This window comes from Taudactylus pleione, unplaced genomic scaffold (genome assembly GCF_031769625.1).
Source record: "Taudactylus pleione unplaced genomic scaffold, aTauple2 ptg000270l, whole genome shotgun sequence".
In the NCBI taxonomy this organism is placed as follows: domain Eukaryota; kingdom Metazoa; phylum Chordata; class Amphibia; order Anura; family Myobatrachidae; genus Taudactylus; species Taudactylus pleione.
In genome coordinates this window covers 3914430-3931961 of record NW_028284672.1, presented here as the reverse complement: position 1 = coordinate 3931961, position 17532 = coordinate 3914430, and the positions used below count along the sequence as shown (strand labels likewise).

At 43.8% G+C, this 17532-nt stretch overlaps 1 protein-coding gene across 5 annotated transcripts in view; it reads right to left on the bottom strand.

Moving 5' to 3' along the window:
• The window catches only part of CADM1 (cell adhesion molecule 1), a 288245-nt gene extending 271563 nt beyond the window's left edge, over positions 1-16682 (bottom strand). For all 5 annotated transcript variants that reach the window (XM_088481358.1, XM_088481359.1, XM_088481360.1 and 2 more), the window contains exon 1: positions 16569-16682. In XM_088481358.1, coding sequence (XP_088337484.1) covers positions 16569-16644 — 76 coding nt within the window. In that variant the 5' untranslated portion in view covers positions 16645-16682. The remainder of the gene's footprint in view (positions 1-16568) is intronic.
• Between the last annotated feature and the right edge of the window lie 850 nt (positions 16683-17532).

Below are 17532 nucleotides of genomic sequence, written 5' to 3'. Positions count from 1 at the left end.
GTATGTGTGAGATAGATAGATCTATCCATCTCGATATCTGGTACGCTTCAGCTGAGCGACAGCAAAACAATCTGCCACCAAAATAATAATAAAATGTATTATTTCAGGAGGAGAGAATATTAACTTAAAATGTCATAAAATAAATGTATGTATACACACAACACCCAAGTAATGAGTCATTGTGCTGCTGTCACGTTCAATTACTGTACCCAGATTGCTCAGGCTTCGGATCAAGGTGAGCACTTGTTAACAAGCGAGCAAAATCAATATTCAACAAATGGCAGCCACATGTTGCTTCCTTTGTGCGAGCGGTGGCAGAATGGCATAGGCAGTGGTCCACAGAGGTAATTCGCTTCACACCCTGTGGGAGAGGGCGCGAAGGACTTGTTAAAATGACCGGTGGCAGATCTATAGAGGAAAATCTAGGGGATAAATAGGGCAATGTACAGTATGGGACTCATTTATATTTAGCCAAAAGCTGCAGTGTAAAGAAAATAAAATCATAGCTCATTATAGAGTAATGTGAGGGCTGAGAAGAACAGACACAGCTCAGTGGTGACTGGAAATGCGTATTACGGTGTCTTATGGCACAAAGTCACCAGCTATATCTACCTTACTCCATAGGGAGCACTATATATGTGTAGCTATCTCTGCATAGCCTGGGAATTAGACTGGATGGGATGCAGTTCATTTACCATCATCCAGAATGCCGGACGTGGGAATCCAGACGCTGGAAGCTTAGGATAGGTTTAGGGTGCGGGAATGGGGGTTAGAGTTAGGCATCACCAGGGGGAGGGTTAGGGTTAGGCACCAATAAGGGAGGGTTAGGGTACTTACCAGCCCCAGTCGAGATCCTGATGGTTTGGGCTTCCGGCTGGATGCTATATATAATACAAATTATATTATAGCTTCCAGGGATGTAAGGGGCCATGTATAGGTTAGTAGAAATTATATAATGTCATATGTAAAAATGTATACACACACACACATACATACTGGACCAATTACACACACATTATATAATATATATATATATATATATATATATATATATATACACATATACACACACACATACATAGCGTTCCCACTAGGCTGTTTTAGTGGGGTGCCACGGCCAGCCCGATTTCAAATGGACAGAATGTGCCCTGCTGAGGTGGTGACCTGTCTGCTCCCCCGCTAAAACAACCTGCCGAGTGCCACCCACCAGTGTCCAGTGAGGGGGATAAATTGCGATGCTGCGCTCACCGCCTGGGGAATAGATGCCATGCGGTAGGGCCGTAGCTAGGGTAGTGCAGCCGGTGTTTGGGCCTGTCAATTTTCTGTTTATTATCATTCTCACTTGTAGCTTCCTATTTCATCCCCAGCATCTCCTGGTCTCCCCTATCTCTTCCCTGGCCCTTCCCCCTAAGGCCATTCCCCTTTTTTTGAGTGTGTTATGTCCCTTTGAAAAATGGGGAGGGGGGGGGCGCCAATGCTCTTTCTGGCACAGGGCACCAAAAAGTCTACACCCCCCCTTTTCTCAAGGACACGCCCCCTTGCCGGGCACACGCCAGAGTGCCCTTTTGCTGGGTCCAACGCCGGACCTAGAGAACACTACATACAGACACACACAAATACTTATATACATACACACCAGTGGGACAAATAGTAAATAACTATAGAATCCCCTTTTTACAATGTTACAGGCTTTAAATTCTCATAATTTCATTCGCAACAACCTAGTAAAATTTACTTGATAGGGGGTCCATTTGTGGTCAATCCCCAGGAAGAACAGTCTACTCTGATCAGGACCTAACAAGTCCTCATGCTATGAGACAGCTATTGCAGCTGCGTATTCAAATAGGACAGTCAGGTAATAGCGAGGGGTCCAAGTGATGCTCTGTGAAGAGGGCAGAACAAAGAGGAGTTGTTAAAAATTGGACAACTCTATTAAACATTTATTTATGACCAGTTATTTATATAGCACACACATTAGTCCACAGCACTTTACAGAGAATATTTGACCACTCACCTCAGTCCCTGTCCCAGTGGAGTTTCTATATCTATAGGGGAAATTAAATCTTGGCGAGAGAACGTGGAGAGAGAGCGTACCACCAATCAACTCCTGTAATGTTTCAAACATAGCCTGTAAAGTGACAGGCTGATGTAAAGCTGATCGGTTGCTACTTTATTCCTCTATAAGCTTTGATAAATTTTCCCCTTTGTTCCAGGATCAGTAGGAAATACCTCTGGACGGCGGTTCAAATCCCGACGCCAGAAGACTGGCAGCAGTGAAGATCCCGACAACTCCAAAAGGTAAGTATTTACTAGCCCTACTCCCCCTCACCAACCCTCCTTTAGGGGTGCCTAACCCTAACCCCCTCTTCCCCACAGCCTAAACCTAAGTCTCCAGGGGAGGGGGGCTAACCCTGTCCCCCCGGGAGCCATAAAACCTATATATCTTTCAAATGTGTAATTTCTCTAGAGGATATAATAGCGGGAGGTTTGCAGTATCTGATTTTTAAAAAGGTGCAAAATGAGGGTCCCAACACTTTGTTGTAGGTTGACAGGGACAAAAGGTCGACATGGATGAAGGTCAACAGGGTCAAAATGTTGACACAAAAATAGTTTTTGTTAGGGTTAGGCACTTACCCCGACAGTTAGGGACCAAAGGGAGGGTTATGGTGAAGATAGGGGGAAAAAAAAAAAGTGTCAACTATTTTTGTGTCGCTCCTTTTGACCTTCATCCACGTTGATCTTTACTGTCGACCATTTGTTCCAGTCAACCTATTGCCTGTCTAACATCTGTTGTCTATCTAGACATTGTCTATCTTATTCTTGTCTTTTATACCAAACCCAGTTAGTCAGTGGAAGGAGCACAGGGTAGTTACGGGTGGTAAATGCACCTCTATGTGAAAATTAAAAAATTAAATCCATGCATCCAACTTGTCATAAATCTCGTCCAGCTAATATCTTACAAGCCAACTAAGACCAGTGTGACAGCCGACACTGGCGCAGCATAGCTGGGACTAGATCTCTAGAACACTACGAGCAGTCATCAGGACTCCCGATGTGGCAGACTCTCTCAAAACAGCTGCGCGTATGTTTGCTATGTAGTCATGCAGCATTACACACTTCCAAAGGATGCACAGACACAAAGCCACCTTCCTGCAGTCCCATATAATCTTCCATCACGCCTGTGTGTGGCCACAGCGGGGATGCAATCTTCTTCAGATCTAGCCCTCTGCTTGGCAAGCCTTTGGGTGCATGCAGAGTTATTTTTATTTGTGAGCTGCCTGATTTAGCATGTTACAAAAGGAATGGCGTTCGTTTTATTGGCAATTCGAAGTGACAAATGAGGCGTGAAATATCATCAGGACAGCATTGAAAAAAAAATTGGAATACTCAATTTAAAGCAACGTTGCATATATTCCCTCCCTCTCTATCCCTATCTCCTTCACATCCTTTTCTTTTCAATGCTTTCTATTTAAATGACTATATGAATAAGACGGAAAAGAGCAGAAATCTCACCATATTATGCACTTTATGATTTCCAAGCTGCTACATAACCTCCTATATCCCAAACTGATATTATGGAGGCAGAGGCTATGGTACAGGTATAGAGGGGAAAGCTATTTTATCTAGTCCCAGTACAGAGAAGAGACTATCGGGCCACTGATCAGAGACCCTTACCCAGTCCTGTTACCGTCCTATCCTCAGTATAGCCACAAACGGTTTATATGACTAATTCACGATCAGGGAGTAAGGGGTTAGCAGGAAAAAAAAAAAAAAAAAAAACTCAGTAAATGTCACTTGTTACATGCAGGATGGATCATTCATTAGCAAAGGGGGGACAATTCCCCCACCCGCAAGCAAAGACCTCATTCACTTAGTGCATGTACAACACAGTCATGAATGGGCACATTGTTTTGTACAGAAAAGGCAGCTACAGCACTCCTGCTCCAGGCCCCCTCGTCCTCCAACAACCCCCTCATTTGTCAACAAAAAGTTCCCTCAAAGACTCTCTTGTTCCCTCCCATAAATTGCCCCAAAATAGCACCTATTCAATTTGCTGCAGTAACATTGGGGTGGAGGGGGGGGGTTTGGGAAACAGATACAGCACGCCTAAGGGCACCAAGGCCACTACTGAAATCAGTCCCATGTCAAAGTGAACTTGTCTGCACTCAGAAACAGAAGTTAGCAGCAGCGCAGTGATAGCAGGCGTATGACAATCCTAGGTGCAAGGGTTGGGAGCTCTGTGTGACCTAACCGTCACGTCTGCCTGTGCGGTGATAAGGAAAAGCTTACTTTAGCACTGGGAGCCACACTGTGCCCCTCTGTGATGACCTTTATAAAACGCGTAAAATAATTGTATTTTACATTTTCTGTAAGTAAAATAATGGGTTATACAGAGAACCTCTTGTACTTAATAATTCACATTAATATGAGTGGGAGTCTATATATTAAGATATTAGCCACATACTGGATTACATTGTTTCAGTATAATAAGTCCACCGTATAGTTTGCCCACATATTGCACCAGAGGCTTGAAAAAGTCTTGTAATGTTTCTGTTGGCTACAGATCTGCAAATAGGACAATTAAAAAAAAAAAAAAAAGGACTTATGTGACATAGCCAAAGACTAGTTATGAATTGTAGTTTTGAAAATGGATAGAATATATATATATATATATATATTTTTTTTTTTTTTATTAGTACGACCAACAAATTAAGTTGGGAAAGTGCCCTTGTCTGTAATGAGACACCAGTGGCAACTCACTGGTGGAAAACAGTCATTATCCCGCAGACATTAAGCCTTCTGCTCCTCATTTATCCCTTGACACAAAATCATCTTCAGGATAGTGGGAAAGAGCAGGGAACCAAATACAACGTAAGAGTCTAGTTTCTCTCTTGAGTTGCTGTACGGATTACCCCTGATCAAAAAGGTAAAGATTACTCTTATTACAGTTTATTCTTGATCTATTAATACCTAGCTGAAGGGCTCCAGCCCAACAAACAATCTTACTTTATGTCCTATTCCAGCAATGGTAGCATCTGTAAAATTTCTCAACATAGGATTTTATGAAGACATTTCAATTAAAAGTGACGTACACAACTTGCCACCATTCTGGGGGCAATTCAATTGTTTTTTCGCTCCTGATCTCCAGTCTAATGGTGCATACACACGATCAGATTTTTTCTTCAGATATGGACGATAACGATTTAAAAATCGTTCAGTCGTTCATATCTGAAGGAAAATCGTTCATATCTGACATGCCTGAACGATGGACGATCAACGATGCGCGTTCCCGATGGTCAGATAACGATTTCTGACATCTGATGGGTTTGCAGTCAGACTTGGACGATTCCATTCATTTTAATGCAGTCAAAAATCGTTCAATCGTTCAAATCGTTCAAATCGTTTAATCGTTCAATCGTTCATCTGACAAGTCTGACAAATCTGACCGTGTGTACGCTCCATTAAAGTGACAGTAGATCAGGGAGAGATATTCAATTCTTTTTGGGTGCCTTGTCGCGCCTAAATAGACCGAGCTTAGCCACTTAAAACAGCTAAACCCGTTTAAAGTCCTGGTTGGTGCACTCAAACAGCAGTCTGGGCACCAAACCATGGACTTATCACATGTTTCAGCTCACCACCTCAGGAGGGTGTGAGCAGAAATTTGTGCTCCGGCAGCTATAGCCGCCCAAACAGAGCAACAGTTGAATTGCTTAGTTGGACGCTCATTATTACACCAGAGCCGTGCTACAAACAACTGTACCCCCCTCCCCACCCCCCACAACACAAAGAATTGAATTACCCTGTATAGGCTGTACATACATAAGCAGGCAGCACACAACTTTATGCAACAGAAGCGTCAAAACTGTTTAAATACTGGTAAATATTACACAGAGAATGCTACAAGAAACCTGGAAAGTAGTTGATTGTTTCCAAACAGTTTATGCTCTTTGTAGTAAACATATTCAACATAGTTATAAATGTAACTGATGGGAATGACTGAAATATCATCTGTAAAGCACTGCATAATGTGTGCACTACTCTATATAACTGTAAATAAGTTAATGTATGGTACAAGAGTTGCACACACAGATCAGTGATCCCTAAAGAGACCATGGATTGAAAAGGGTGGTCTGTTCCTACTGCCAATGGAGTACGGATCAAGTCCTGGGGCGGCTCAGTTCACGATACAGCTGCAAAACCAAGATTGCATGAAAATGTTGGCAAATTAACTGAAATATGCATTTAAAAAGGGCACACGACATCTGTTATGAGATCTCTTCCACTGATATCATTTTAGGAAAAATTCAAAAAGTACAGCACATAAATTATTCAAGATAACGAAATGAGCATATAAATTAATACGGGGGGGGGAAAAAAAAAAAAAAAAAACACCAACAGATTGAAGTGCATTGGGCAAGGTGTTTCATCACCAACAAAGGAAAGAGCATAAAATCTTTATCCAATTGTGCATGAAGAGCAACGTCAACTAATACAGGACAAACGTGTAAAGCTGAATTTTACCAATGTGAAACTAAAAGTAAAACAATACCATAAAAACGAGTAAAAGATCAATAAAAAAAAAAAAAACATATATAGACCATTTATTTGCCAACCAAGTTTTGCTGAACCCATGGACACCAGCTACTCAGAGCAAAGGATCTTTGACCTCAGTACAGATGTATGAAGTCAAGTTCCTGGATTCTGAAATACAATTTTCCTGTCTCCAGGTTAAGAAAAAAAAAAAAAAAAAAAAACACAACACACTAAACTTTATCGGCAATAAAACAGCACTGTTCTAGGGCTTAAGAAAAATGAAAAAAAGAAAGTGAAAGCACAAAGCACTGAAGATCTCCACAATGAAAGAACAATATATTTATTCACAACCCATAGCGGGCGATTCAGGTCAGCGCTTAATGTCGGCAATGCGATTTTCACCCCGCTAAAACAGCCTAGCGGGAACGTTACTCTGGTCCACCTCTGACAATGTATAAAACAGGCACTTTGAGGCATTTTAATAGTACAAAGGGCTCGATTCAATTGACTGCGAATTAAATAGCGATGGGAGGGAGCTCCTGGAGCTCTTCAATACAGCCCGCTGTTCAGGATTTCTTCTCGCGATGCTGTTTTCTGCCCTTGGCGCCAGGAAAACAGCATCGCGCCGGGAAGTTTAGTGGAAGAATGCCTGTTCTCGCGCCTAAACACCTAACTGCAACTGTGCAAATGTACACGGTACTGAACCACTCATATGCATGGGAATGGGATATTCAAGCAACCAGATAGTCTAACGGAGTGTACACACGGTACGAGTAAAATGCACGATATGAACGATAATGATCATATCGTGCATTTTTCAGTGCCTCCAACCCACCAACGGCCTGCGATGCGTGGGCACGTATGGACGATAAAGATATCGTCCATCGACCGTGCATGCAAGCCAACCTGGTCGATATCGACCAGACTACTATAGGGACCCGCGATTGTTGGCAGTCGTTTGTGGTGTGCTGGATGATCGATATCAATCATCCAGCACACCCAGGAGATCGTTCGATATTGTTAACGATTGTCCAGTGTGTATGTACCATAACACATCAACTTCAGTCAGGTGTATATGATGGGATCACATCTTGGACATTTGGTGACCAGCCATATATTACCATTTGAGGAAACCTACATAATGAAAGCCGGAGTACAGACTGGTACAGTCATTAGTACCAGATGCTGCTTGTTTCTTCTATAAAGTATGTTGATTGGTCCTCGACTTGGGGTGAGTCTGTATTTACCCTGTTATGGATCATTAATAATGTTCTACAGATGTGTACACACTCAGCTTTGCGCGCACCCATGAATGGGCGTGCAAGTCTTTTCCGCTCCTGCGTTCCATAGGATTGCACGGTGCGAATGCTGCCGCGGCCCGGCGTACGCAGAACATTGCATCCAGTGATGCGTGCACACATTTGCTGCATCGCCGGCAAAGATGGTCGTGAACACATCTGTAGTATTTTTAATTATATAATGTGTTGCCTCTCTTCACTATAGGAGGTATACAGCTAAAGAATACATTATTATTTATTTATTAATGTGTACTTATGTAGTACCAGAATATTCCATTGCGCTTTACTACTGGGAACAAAACATTAATAAAACACAAGTCTGGGAAATAACAGACAGATAAAGAGGTAAGAGAGCTCCGCTCGCGAGCTTACAATCTGTGCGTATGCACTGGCCATTCTATTATGTACACCTTTGTATTACTGGGTAGGACTCCCCACTCTTCACACCCAGAACTGTCTGAATTCAGCATGGTGCTGTAAAAAAAAATGGTCTGTAAAATTGAACCAATTTGTCAGAACAACAGTTTTTGTCTGTTTTCTGGCGTTTGGGAGAAAATGGTCATACTTCGCTTACTCCCATACATTTCCAGATTTACATTCCAACCAGCCAACCAGTTGGCTGCTTGATAAGATAATCCTTATGTTACATGAGGACTGGGTTTCAGAAAAACTGCCTTACAGATTCTGGTCGATGTTGACATGATAGCATCACACGGCTGCTCCATGCTTAAGCACAGATGATAAAGTCAAAACAACATGTACTCAAGTATGAATAACAAAATTGGACTGTTAGGGGTAAATTTACTAAAGTGAGAGTTTTTAGAAATTAGTTTTAAAAGTGATGTTGCCCATAGTAACCAATCAGATTCTACTTAACATTTAACTAGCACCTTCTAGAAGATAATAGCTAGAAACTGATTGGTTGCTATGGGCAACATCACTTAAAACCCACTTCTAAAAACTCTCACTTTAGTAAAGTTACCCCTTATTATGCTCTATGGACAGAGGGCCTGATTCAGCTTGGATCGCAACTCCTAATATGCACGCAATCGGCTGAATGTTGCGTACTGCGCACTCATGGCAGTGCGCAAGCTGGCCACGGCAATCGCAGAGTGATTGGTGTCGTTTGCGGGTGGTGTTTGGGGGGGGGGAATGCAGGCGTGCCAGTGCACTTGAACACCATTGCAGGGGTGTGCATGAATTACCCAGTGCCATGTTCTACGCAGCCTGAGGCCTCCTAGCGTGCGCTAAGGCTAGCTATTTCTGTGCAAGTGCGTGTGAGGCTGCGATGGTACTCAACTGTGCCGATGGTTTTGCAGTTTTGCTAAACATTACGGAGGTGTGTAAGGTAAAGTGGGCGTCCTTGTGTAGTGCTGCGGCCGTATAGCGATCTCAATGGATTAGCGTACTATCGTAGTGAGACTGTGTGCGTAATCACTATTGCATTCACAGGTGCGATCGCTAGTGAACCAGGCCCAGAGTTTGATAAGGACTACTCTAGGGAATTGTGATATGACAACTATGGAAGTAATTGGGGTACAGTGATCTCAAACTTGAGAGGACATGCCATTTGTGAAATATAGTCTTTTAATGCTAGTAGTCAGAAGAGTAGACTGTGGGTCTCATTCAGACCCGCTCGCGTGGGAACGCCTACCGTCTGGGTCCAGCCCCACTGACATCACTAGTGATGTTAGTGGGAGTGATTTTGACTCTGATAGAGCCAAAATCACTCCAGGGCTTGCGGTAACGAGACCCTACCGCAAGGGTCTCGTCGCAAGCCCGATGGTCGCGATGGTCTTGACCATCATCATGGACGCTTGCATAAGCTGTGGGTGGTCACCCACAGCTATGTGAGCGTCCAAGAGGCCGCTCCAATTTTAAGTAGGAGGGCCCTGATTCAGAGTGAGCGCTCTGGTCAGAGCGTCCGGCTCTGAATCAGGCCCTGTGTCCATAAAGGGATACACAAGGTCGGTAACAATACTCATGCAAACTGATATTTAAAAAATGCTCAGTTGATATTAACGGTCCTAAATGTGTACTAAGAAAACATTACCCACACTAACACAGCACTGCCACTTGACTAAACATTGACACAAGGCAAGATGGATCCATGTAATTTAAGCCAAATTCTCACCTTAATATCTGCATGTTGCAGCAGAAATTGAGATTCATTATATCAGGCAAAGTTTAAAAGATATTAAACTGTGCCCACTGTTGCCTCCAGTCAGACAAGCTCTTCTCCATATTGTTAATGCATGATTATGAGTTGCTGTCAACTTGAACCAAGGCAATTTTCCTCTGAGCTCTCTCATAAGCAAGGTGTTTTCCCCAAACAGGACTGCCGATCACTGGATGTTTACGGTTTTACGCACCATTATCTGTAAACCTGTAGTGCCCAAAACCACCCCGTATGCACCTATAAGCATTCCACCAAAATCAAATAGACTGCACTTCTTCCCAAATCTGGTTCAGCTGACCAGGTCAGCATCCTTTTATCCACTGAATTGCTGCCACATTATTAGCGGATTAGATATTTGTATTTACACGCAGGTGTACCTAATACAGTATACATATGCATCTATAAAAACAGTAATGTTCCAGCCAATCACACATCTTTTTGCTCAAAATAGTAAACATCTCACCCCAGTTTTGCAGCAGTTTAGTAGGCCTGGGCAGAAGCTCTTTTTCAGGAATATGAACACATTCCAACATCGAGCCGTAATTATATACAATCATATTATAGGTCTATCAATTTTAGATCAAAATATCTCAGTGTTGCATGTAAGTTATTAAAAATTGTACTCTATTATATGTTGCACACTAAAACACACTATTCTATGGCTGGCACTAAAACAGGCTCGGTATTGTATGGCGGTCTCTAAGATGCCCTGTTTGTATGGCAGTCATTGGAATAATCTCTACATTGTTCACTAGTCAGTTAGAACTGTGTTGTATTTGGTTATAATACCGTAATGTACAGTATCAGTTATGAGATATATACACCTGCTAAATTTTTGTAACTCAGAATTACATTGAGGTTTGCTTATAGTGGAGGCCCACTCCATCGAAAAGTTGCCAGCCAGACCCTCTGTGATACGCAGATGGGAAAAGGAGAATGGCACATACCACTTATTGCTTCAACTTTAAAAAATGTAGAACTGAAAAGAACGGAACATAAAATGACTGATTTTGCGCCTAACTTTTGGAGGTTTGATGTCAATGGATGTAGTCAAAAAGTTCCTGCTGGCTCCTACTAGATCTCATGCCTACTGAATCCTATGTAAAGCTGGCCATACATTGCACAATAATCGTGAAACCCAAATGACCAAACGTTCAGTATATGTTTTTACTGGATGGTGACCGTTCACAGCCTGAAAATATGTTGGGATCGTTCTATGCTTGGCTTTCAAATCTGTCTGATCCTCACGACTCTTGTTCAGCCAACTTCCGGCTTTAAATGGAACCTGCCTCCATGCATCATGTAGTGTATGGAAGCGTTCTGAGTATCGGGCAGTCGCCTCACCCATGTCCCTACCGACTGGTCTCCTGCGCGATCATGCACTGTATGGCCTGCTGCAGGTTTTCCTTACCTGTGCCAAGCACACACAAAAGATATCTACTACACGTACTGATTGCTTTGAACTGACAGTTCTATATCTCTCCAACTCCTCAAGCTTGTTGCTTAGAGGTTTCTTTTTACTCCATCTTCTCGTTCACGCTTCACATTTAGGCGCACACAAAAGCCGGCCAGCGTAAACCTAGGGGCATGACCTGCGTTTCACCCATCCTCACACACCAGACACCTAAAATACTTTCTCCTTCTCTTATCGTATTCCATCACAGTTACTGTGACCGGCTACTCGCTTCCTCTGTATAGACTGGCTATGTTCCAATCTATTATTAATGCTTCAGCAATTCTTATACAACTCTAATCCTGATCCTCAAGCCCCACTCCATTGTGTCATTCTCTATATTGTTACCTGTCACACACAGACTACAAATCAAAAACTCATAAAGCCCTTAACAATACCGTCCCTGCAAACAGTACCTCTCACATCGGCTGATACACACCCAGACATAACCTGTGCTCCACAACCTCTTTCTTCTCCTCATATCAGATCACCCCTTTAGGATTTCTCCTGTGCTGCATCCATCATCATCCAGACACTCGCACAGTATCTCTGGGAAGCTAAATGCTTCTCTTCCGGCAAACTAAAACCTGGCTATGTAAACACTACACCCACTTGTCTGATCCTTTAAACCATTAGCTCCACTAGCATTACAAACAGCTTTATATACAGTACAGTAACTATTCCGAATCTGTGAGCTACCTCAGATTCCTCCTCCTACCTGACGTTTCTATCCCCTTTTTCCTTAGGCTGCAAGTTCTTTCCAGAACAGAGCGGATCTCTATTGTTTCCTAATGCCTTGTAGCTGTTCGATGGGGTTTGTCATTGTTATAATGGTCTCTATATTTTGCTTACTCTGCACAGCACTGTAGGAGACATTAACACTATACAAACCTATAAATCACTTCTACTCTAGTCATGCCAATCAAGCAGCCATTTGACCCAATTCAGGTGGCTACCCTCTGAATCCAAGTAAATATTTCACACTCGCTAAATAGGTATGCCCACCTATCTCAGTATATCATGCTAACCAAGTAAGCCTCTACTTTTCTTATTAAACCTAAAAAAAAATTAAGAGAGTGAAATACACCAGCGGTATTTAACATGTAGCTCTCCAGCTGGTGTGGAACTAAACATCCCAGCATGCCCTGCCACAGTTTTGCTATTAGGGCATGCTAAAATTGTAGCACTGCATGCTGGGATGTATAGCTCCACAGCAGCTGGAGGCCCACATGTTAAATACCGCTGAAATACACCTTTCAATCACAGTTACGTCGGCATCTGAATCATAGCTGCCACACTTGTTACATCAAAATGGATTTTTTTTCTCTCTCCGCTAAATAACATGCTTACCTTCCCTGCCAATTAAGTGTATTTAACTCATCCCCACAGTCTCAATGAGACTTTTAAAAATAATAATTATGATCATCTCTCATTACTTCAGTCATAAGTAAAAAGTGGCCAAAATTAAGCATTAAAAAAAAAAAAAAAGTCACGTTCCCTAAATAGAGAGAGGAGTCTTGAGCGATACTCCCTGCTTACATCTCAGACTCCCCAACTTGTTGCTCATAGCTACTGTCTCAACCTGAATTTCAAGTGCAAATACAATGCATGCAGCTGATGATTTCTGTTTTCTGCAATAGTAAAAGAAAAGCAGGACACAAATAAGCACAAATCATTTACATGGTAATGCAAAAGCAGCAGCAATGAGGCAAGTAGGCAAGAGGAAAACATTTCTGAATAGCAGAATCCAGTATGCCTCTGTTCTATCATCAAAAGGATGGTGCAGAATTATTGTTGCTAATGAGCGGTAGAGGAAAATACTGCAAATGTGATGCTGCTTTGTGAAAAGAGAATAGGAAGGTACAAGCAAAGGACAAGTTGGCGTAAACACACCCTGCAAGAGACCAGCAGACCACAACGAGACGCTTTCTTTACAGAATTTGATCTACATCCATCCAAAAGGTTCATAGGATCATTTATAATTGCAGTACACAATAAACATCGAAATTGGAATCATAAATCAATTATGTGCAGTATAGTAACAGGACACCTTTTCTAATCCCCAACACCTGAAAACGACTGTCAACGGTGAACTTACTGACTCGCAGAACTGGGGCCGTGGGTTCAATACAAACTGTGAGACAGTCGGCGTGGAGACTGTATTATGTCCTCCTGGGTTTTATATGGGTACCCAGTTTCTTTCCACAGTCCAAAAACATACTGGTAGGTGAACAGGCTAATTTGATCCTAGTCTATGATTGCGTGCCTCTAGTAGAGAAGTGAGCTTGTGTGCACCAGTCTGCCTAAGGGACAGTGTGAACAGACCTCTCTCTGATCATAAGCTTCATCATATATAAAGGACAATAAGAGGTGGAAAACATTTAAGCTTTATTTGTATTAGAACAGGTGAACATGAAACATTCTAGGAAAATGTACTTACGCCTGGCAGTGGGGTTAAAAAAAATATTATATATATGGACAATACCGGAGAATACCACAGCATGATGCATGGAGAGAGATTTTATTCAGCAATAGCTAAAGAGTGGGTAAGGGCTTTGCAGGGACTGCATCTGTGTGATGGACAGGGGAGCTGGAGAAGTACTGTATTTTCTCTGTTTTTGTTCTCCAAATGCAAACACTGCCCTCTTGATTCGGAGCCGTGCCAGAACAGTCGCAGTGTGAACGTAGAGAACACGAACGACCCAAATAAAGCTTTATAGCAGCAAAGACAAAAAAAAATAAAAAAAAAATCACTGGTGATAACTGACCATCCTAGGTGCCCAGATTGAGCTCTTCTTCCATATCTCGTCCTGCTTTACTGCTGCTAAACTGAACCAAAAACAAGACTTTCTAATCCTATCCAAGTGTAGAGGCAAAGAGATTATTATAGATGTTTTTAGCAGCCAGACATGAAAAGCAGCTGAAGCTAGCAGCTCTCTGCAGACACTTTTACATACACATTACACAAGCATCAGGATCAACGGAGAAGGAATGAGGCTGCAGGAACACAACAGGGATGAATGAGAAGAGGACAGGGCTGAGAAATACAGAAATACTAACAAAACATGCCCTCGTACTGGAATTAAAGGATTGCAAACGAACACTACTGACACAAATCTCACATATCTCCTTCCCCCACTTGAAAACCATCCCCCTACTGAATCCAGTCCTCCCCATTTACACTCAGTGCCCCCAGGGAAAGAGGGGGGTAGACCAAGCAACAGTTAGAAACCATTCACATCTAAACCTTAAAAGTAAATAGAGGTTCCCTGTTGTTAATGGGTACTAGTGTAATTCTTGTTATGGTATGAAAGACACAGGAACGGTCTTGTACTACGTATTGAGGCATAGAATTCAGAATGCTACAGTAAAACCAGTAGGATGCACAAAAAGGAGACACACAGAACATAGCAGGGATGTTATAAAGCAATCTAGAGCGACATAAAGTCGTGTGCACACACAAACGTAAGGCAAACCACCCTATGCAGTGCTTGAGCACATTCATACGTTATACATGTACTACGCAGTGATTTATCCATCTCATCAATATACTGTAGTAGACGCAGCAACAGTACAGGCTTAGAATGATGACACAGAGTGCTCAGATATCCAGAACATAGTGTTAATTCACAGGGTATTGAGATTGAGGCTTATTCCCCAATTCAAATTCTGCTATCATTATTTCACACACTGGTACCACCCGGAGTGGGGTTAGACCCAATAATGCACAGAGCAGTCATCAGCTTGCCATCTTGTTATATAAACATAGTGGATATCTAACCAATTCCAAACCCAGTACAATAACACTGGCTATGCAACAAGTGGATGTCTGAAAAACAGGGTTACACAATATGTTCTCCAGACTTCTTTCCCCACCTTCATTTTCCTCCTGTACCCTCCTATGTACCCATTCCTCTCCTGTTCCCGATTACCCTCCCTTCTCTCTCTCCCTTTCCCTTTTGTTCTTCTCCTTTCATCTTCTTTCCCTCTCATCTCCCTGATCCTTCCATCTCTCTTTCATGTGAATCTCTCTCCTCTCTGGCTATCCTCCCTTTGCTCACACTCCCACCCTCGTCACTCATTTTACCTCTCACCCTGTACTACTTGCTCTCTCCATTCCCCTCATCAGCCCCATGCATTCGTTACCCACATTTCTGCGCAGTGCTATACACACACCCACGTTCTTATTTACACTAAGGTCTCAATATTCCAAGTTGTTCCTTTGCTGCCATTTTATTATATATTTTTTTAACTTGTTAAATCTGTTCTTCCTCATCTTTTCAGCTCTCCAACTTCAGTTTATGTACATCAGTCATCCCATTCATTTCTACTTGCACCAATGCACCTCTACCCCCATGTAAATGTGAATACCCATTTTCCCCTCACTCAGCCCCCTCCCTTCTGCCCAACTGCCCCAATGCCATTCTTCCCCATGCAGTTGGCCTCACTCCTACGCATTTTTCTTGTACCACTTACCCCCACATTTGCTCCCTTCACCACCCCGCACGCTATGCCCTCCTGTACCCTTCCCCCATATAGATGTATTCATAGTGTCCCATGCACTTCTTCCTGCCCCACTTGCACCTATGTAGTTTGCATCTCCCTCCTCATTCTCCTGCCCCCATCTTCTGACCCTTCTTCCCCTGCCCCATCTCCCTTTCTCCTCCTGCCCCCCTCTCCCCTTTCTCCTGACCCTTCTGCCCCATCACTCCTTCTTACCCTGCCCCATCACACCTTCTTACCCTGCCCCATCCCCTTTCCCTGCTCCTTTCCCTCTCCTCCAGGATGCTGCTTCTCTCTCTCTCCCCCTCTCTCCCCTCCAGGCTGCCGCCTCTCCCTCTCCCGCATTCCTCTCCGCTCTCCCTGGCTCACATTCCCGATAATCTCACAGTTTAGAGCTATAAACGAATCCAACACCATGGACAGCAGCAGCGGCGCCGATGGGATCCCGGGAAACAGAGCTCTGCGCTGCCGCCCCGCAATCCCCCCTCACTTCCCAGCTGCCCCGCTCTCCTCCCAACGGTGTCTGCGCTGCTCGCCGGGAGCGCTCTCCCCAGGTGTCGTCTCTCCCTCCCCGCTGACCCCCTCCCCTGTCTCCCGGTACCTGGCTGCAGTGATCCGGCTCGGAGCCCGCTGACCAGGAGGAGGAGGAGGAGAGCGGCTCCGGGCTGACTCGCCATGTTCGGCACCTGCTTCACTGTGCAGCAGCTTCTGCTCTGGGATAATCACATGCTAATCATATGCTAATGTATGCAGGAGGGGGGCCGGCCACGGGAGGAGAGCACGCCCATACCGGACCACCCACTTGACGTCGCAAATGGGGCGGGTCCGCGCGACGTCACATCGCTCTCTGAACCGCTCCGACCACGTGTGTGCTACACAGTGACAAACAGAGAGAGGAGGGGGAGGTCTAGTACATTGTATGCACTGCACACACTGAGCAATGTGTACTGGCCGGGAGGAGGGGGCTCACACACATAGCATACAGGGGAAAGTAGTGTCTGCTGTCCCCGTCATTACATGTGACCCGGAGATCTGTGCATCACACCGGCAGAAATGAAGCAGGGGTCACTGACGCTGAGGAACATGGTGACAGCAGTGATACTGGCTATTATTCTATTTCTATGGTGCCACAAGGGTTCTGTGGCACCGTGCAATGGGCTAAAACTTGACAACAGGATATATAAGTACAGACCGTATATAAACACCCATAGACATAGGGTATATGTACGATGGATGAGGTGGTACTGTCCTGCTGGGTACACACTAGGTTGACCGGTCGGCTGACCTGCCGCCGACATATCTGACGACTGATAAGTGCACTTAGCAAACGTATGCCCAATGTATCGGGCCTGACGACACAACTAGGCGGGCATTTAACTATCCGCTCAGTTGAGCTGTCGCTCATCGCTGGATCCCTGCAGCATATGTACGGGTGACCGGCATATCGCCCATACACACCAGCTAATGCCCCGATAGATCTGCAGATATAAAGGCCTTCTGATATGCGGCACAGCTGATACGATATGTCTGTGAACAATGTGATCTGGGTGCGATATTAGAGCCCA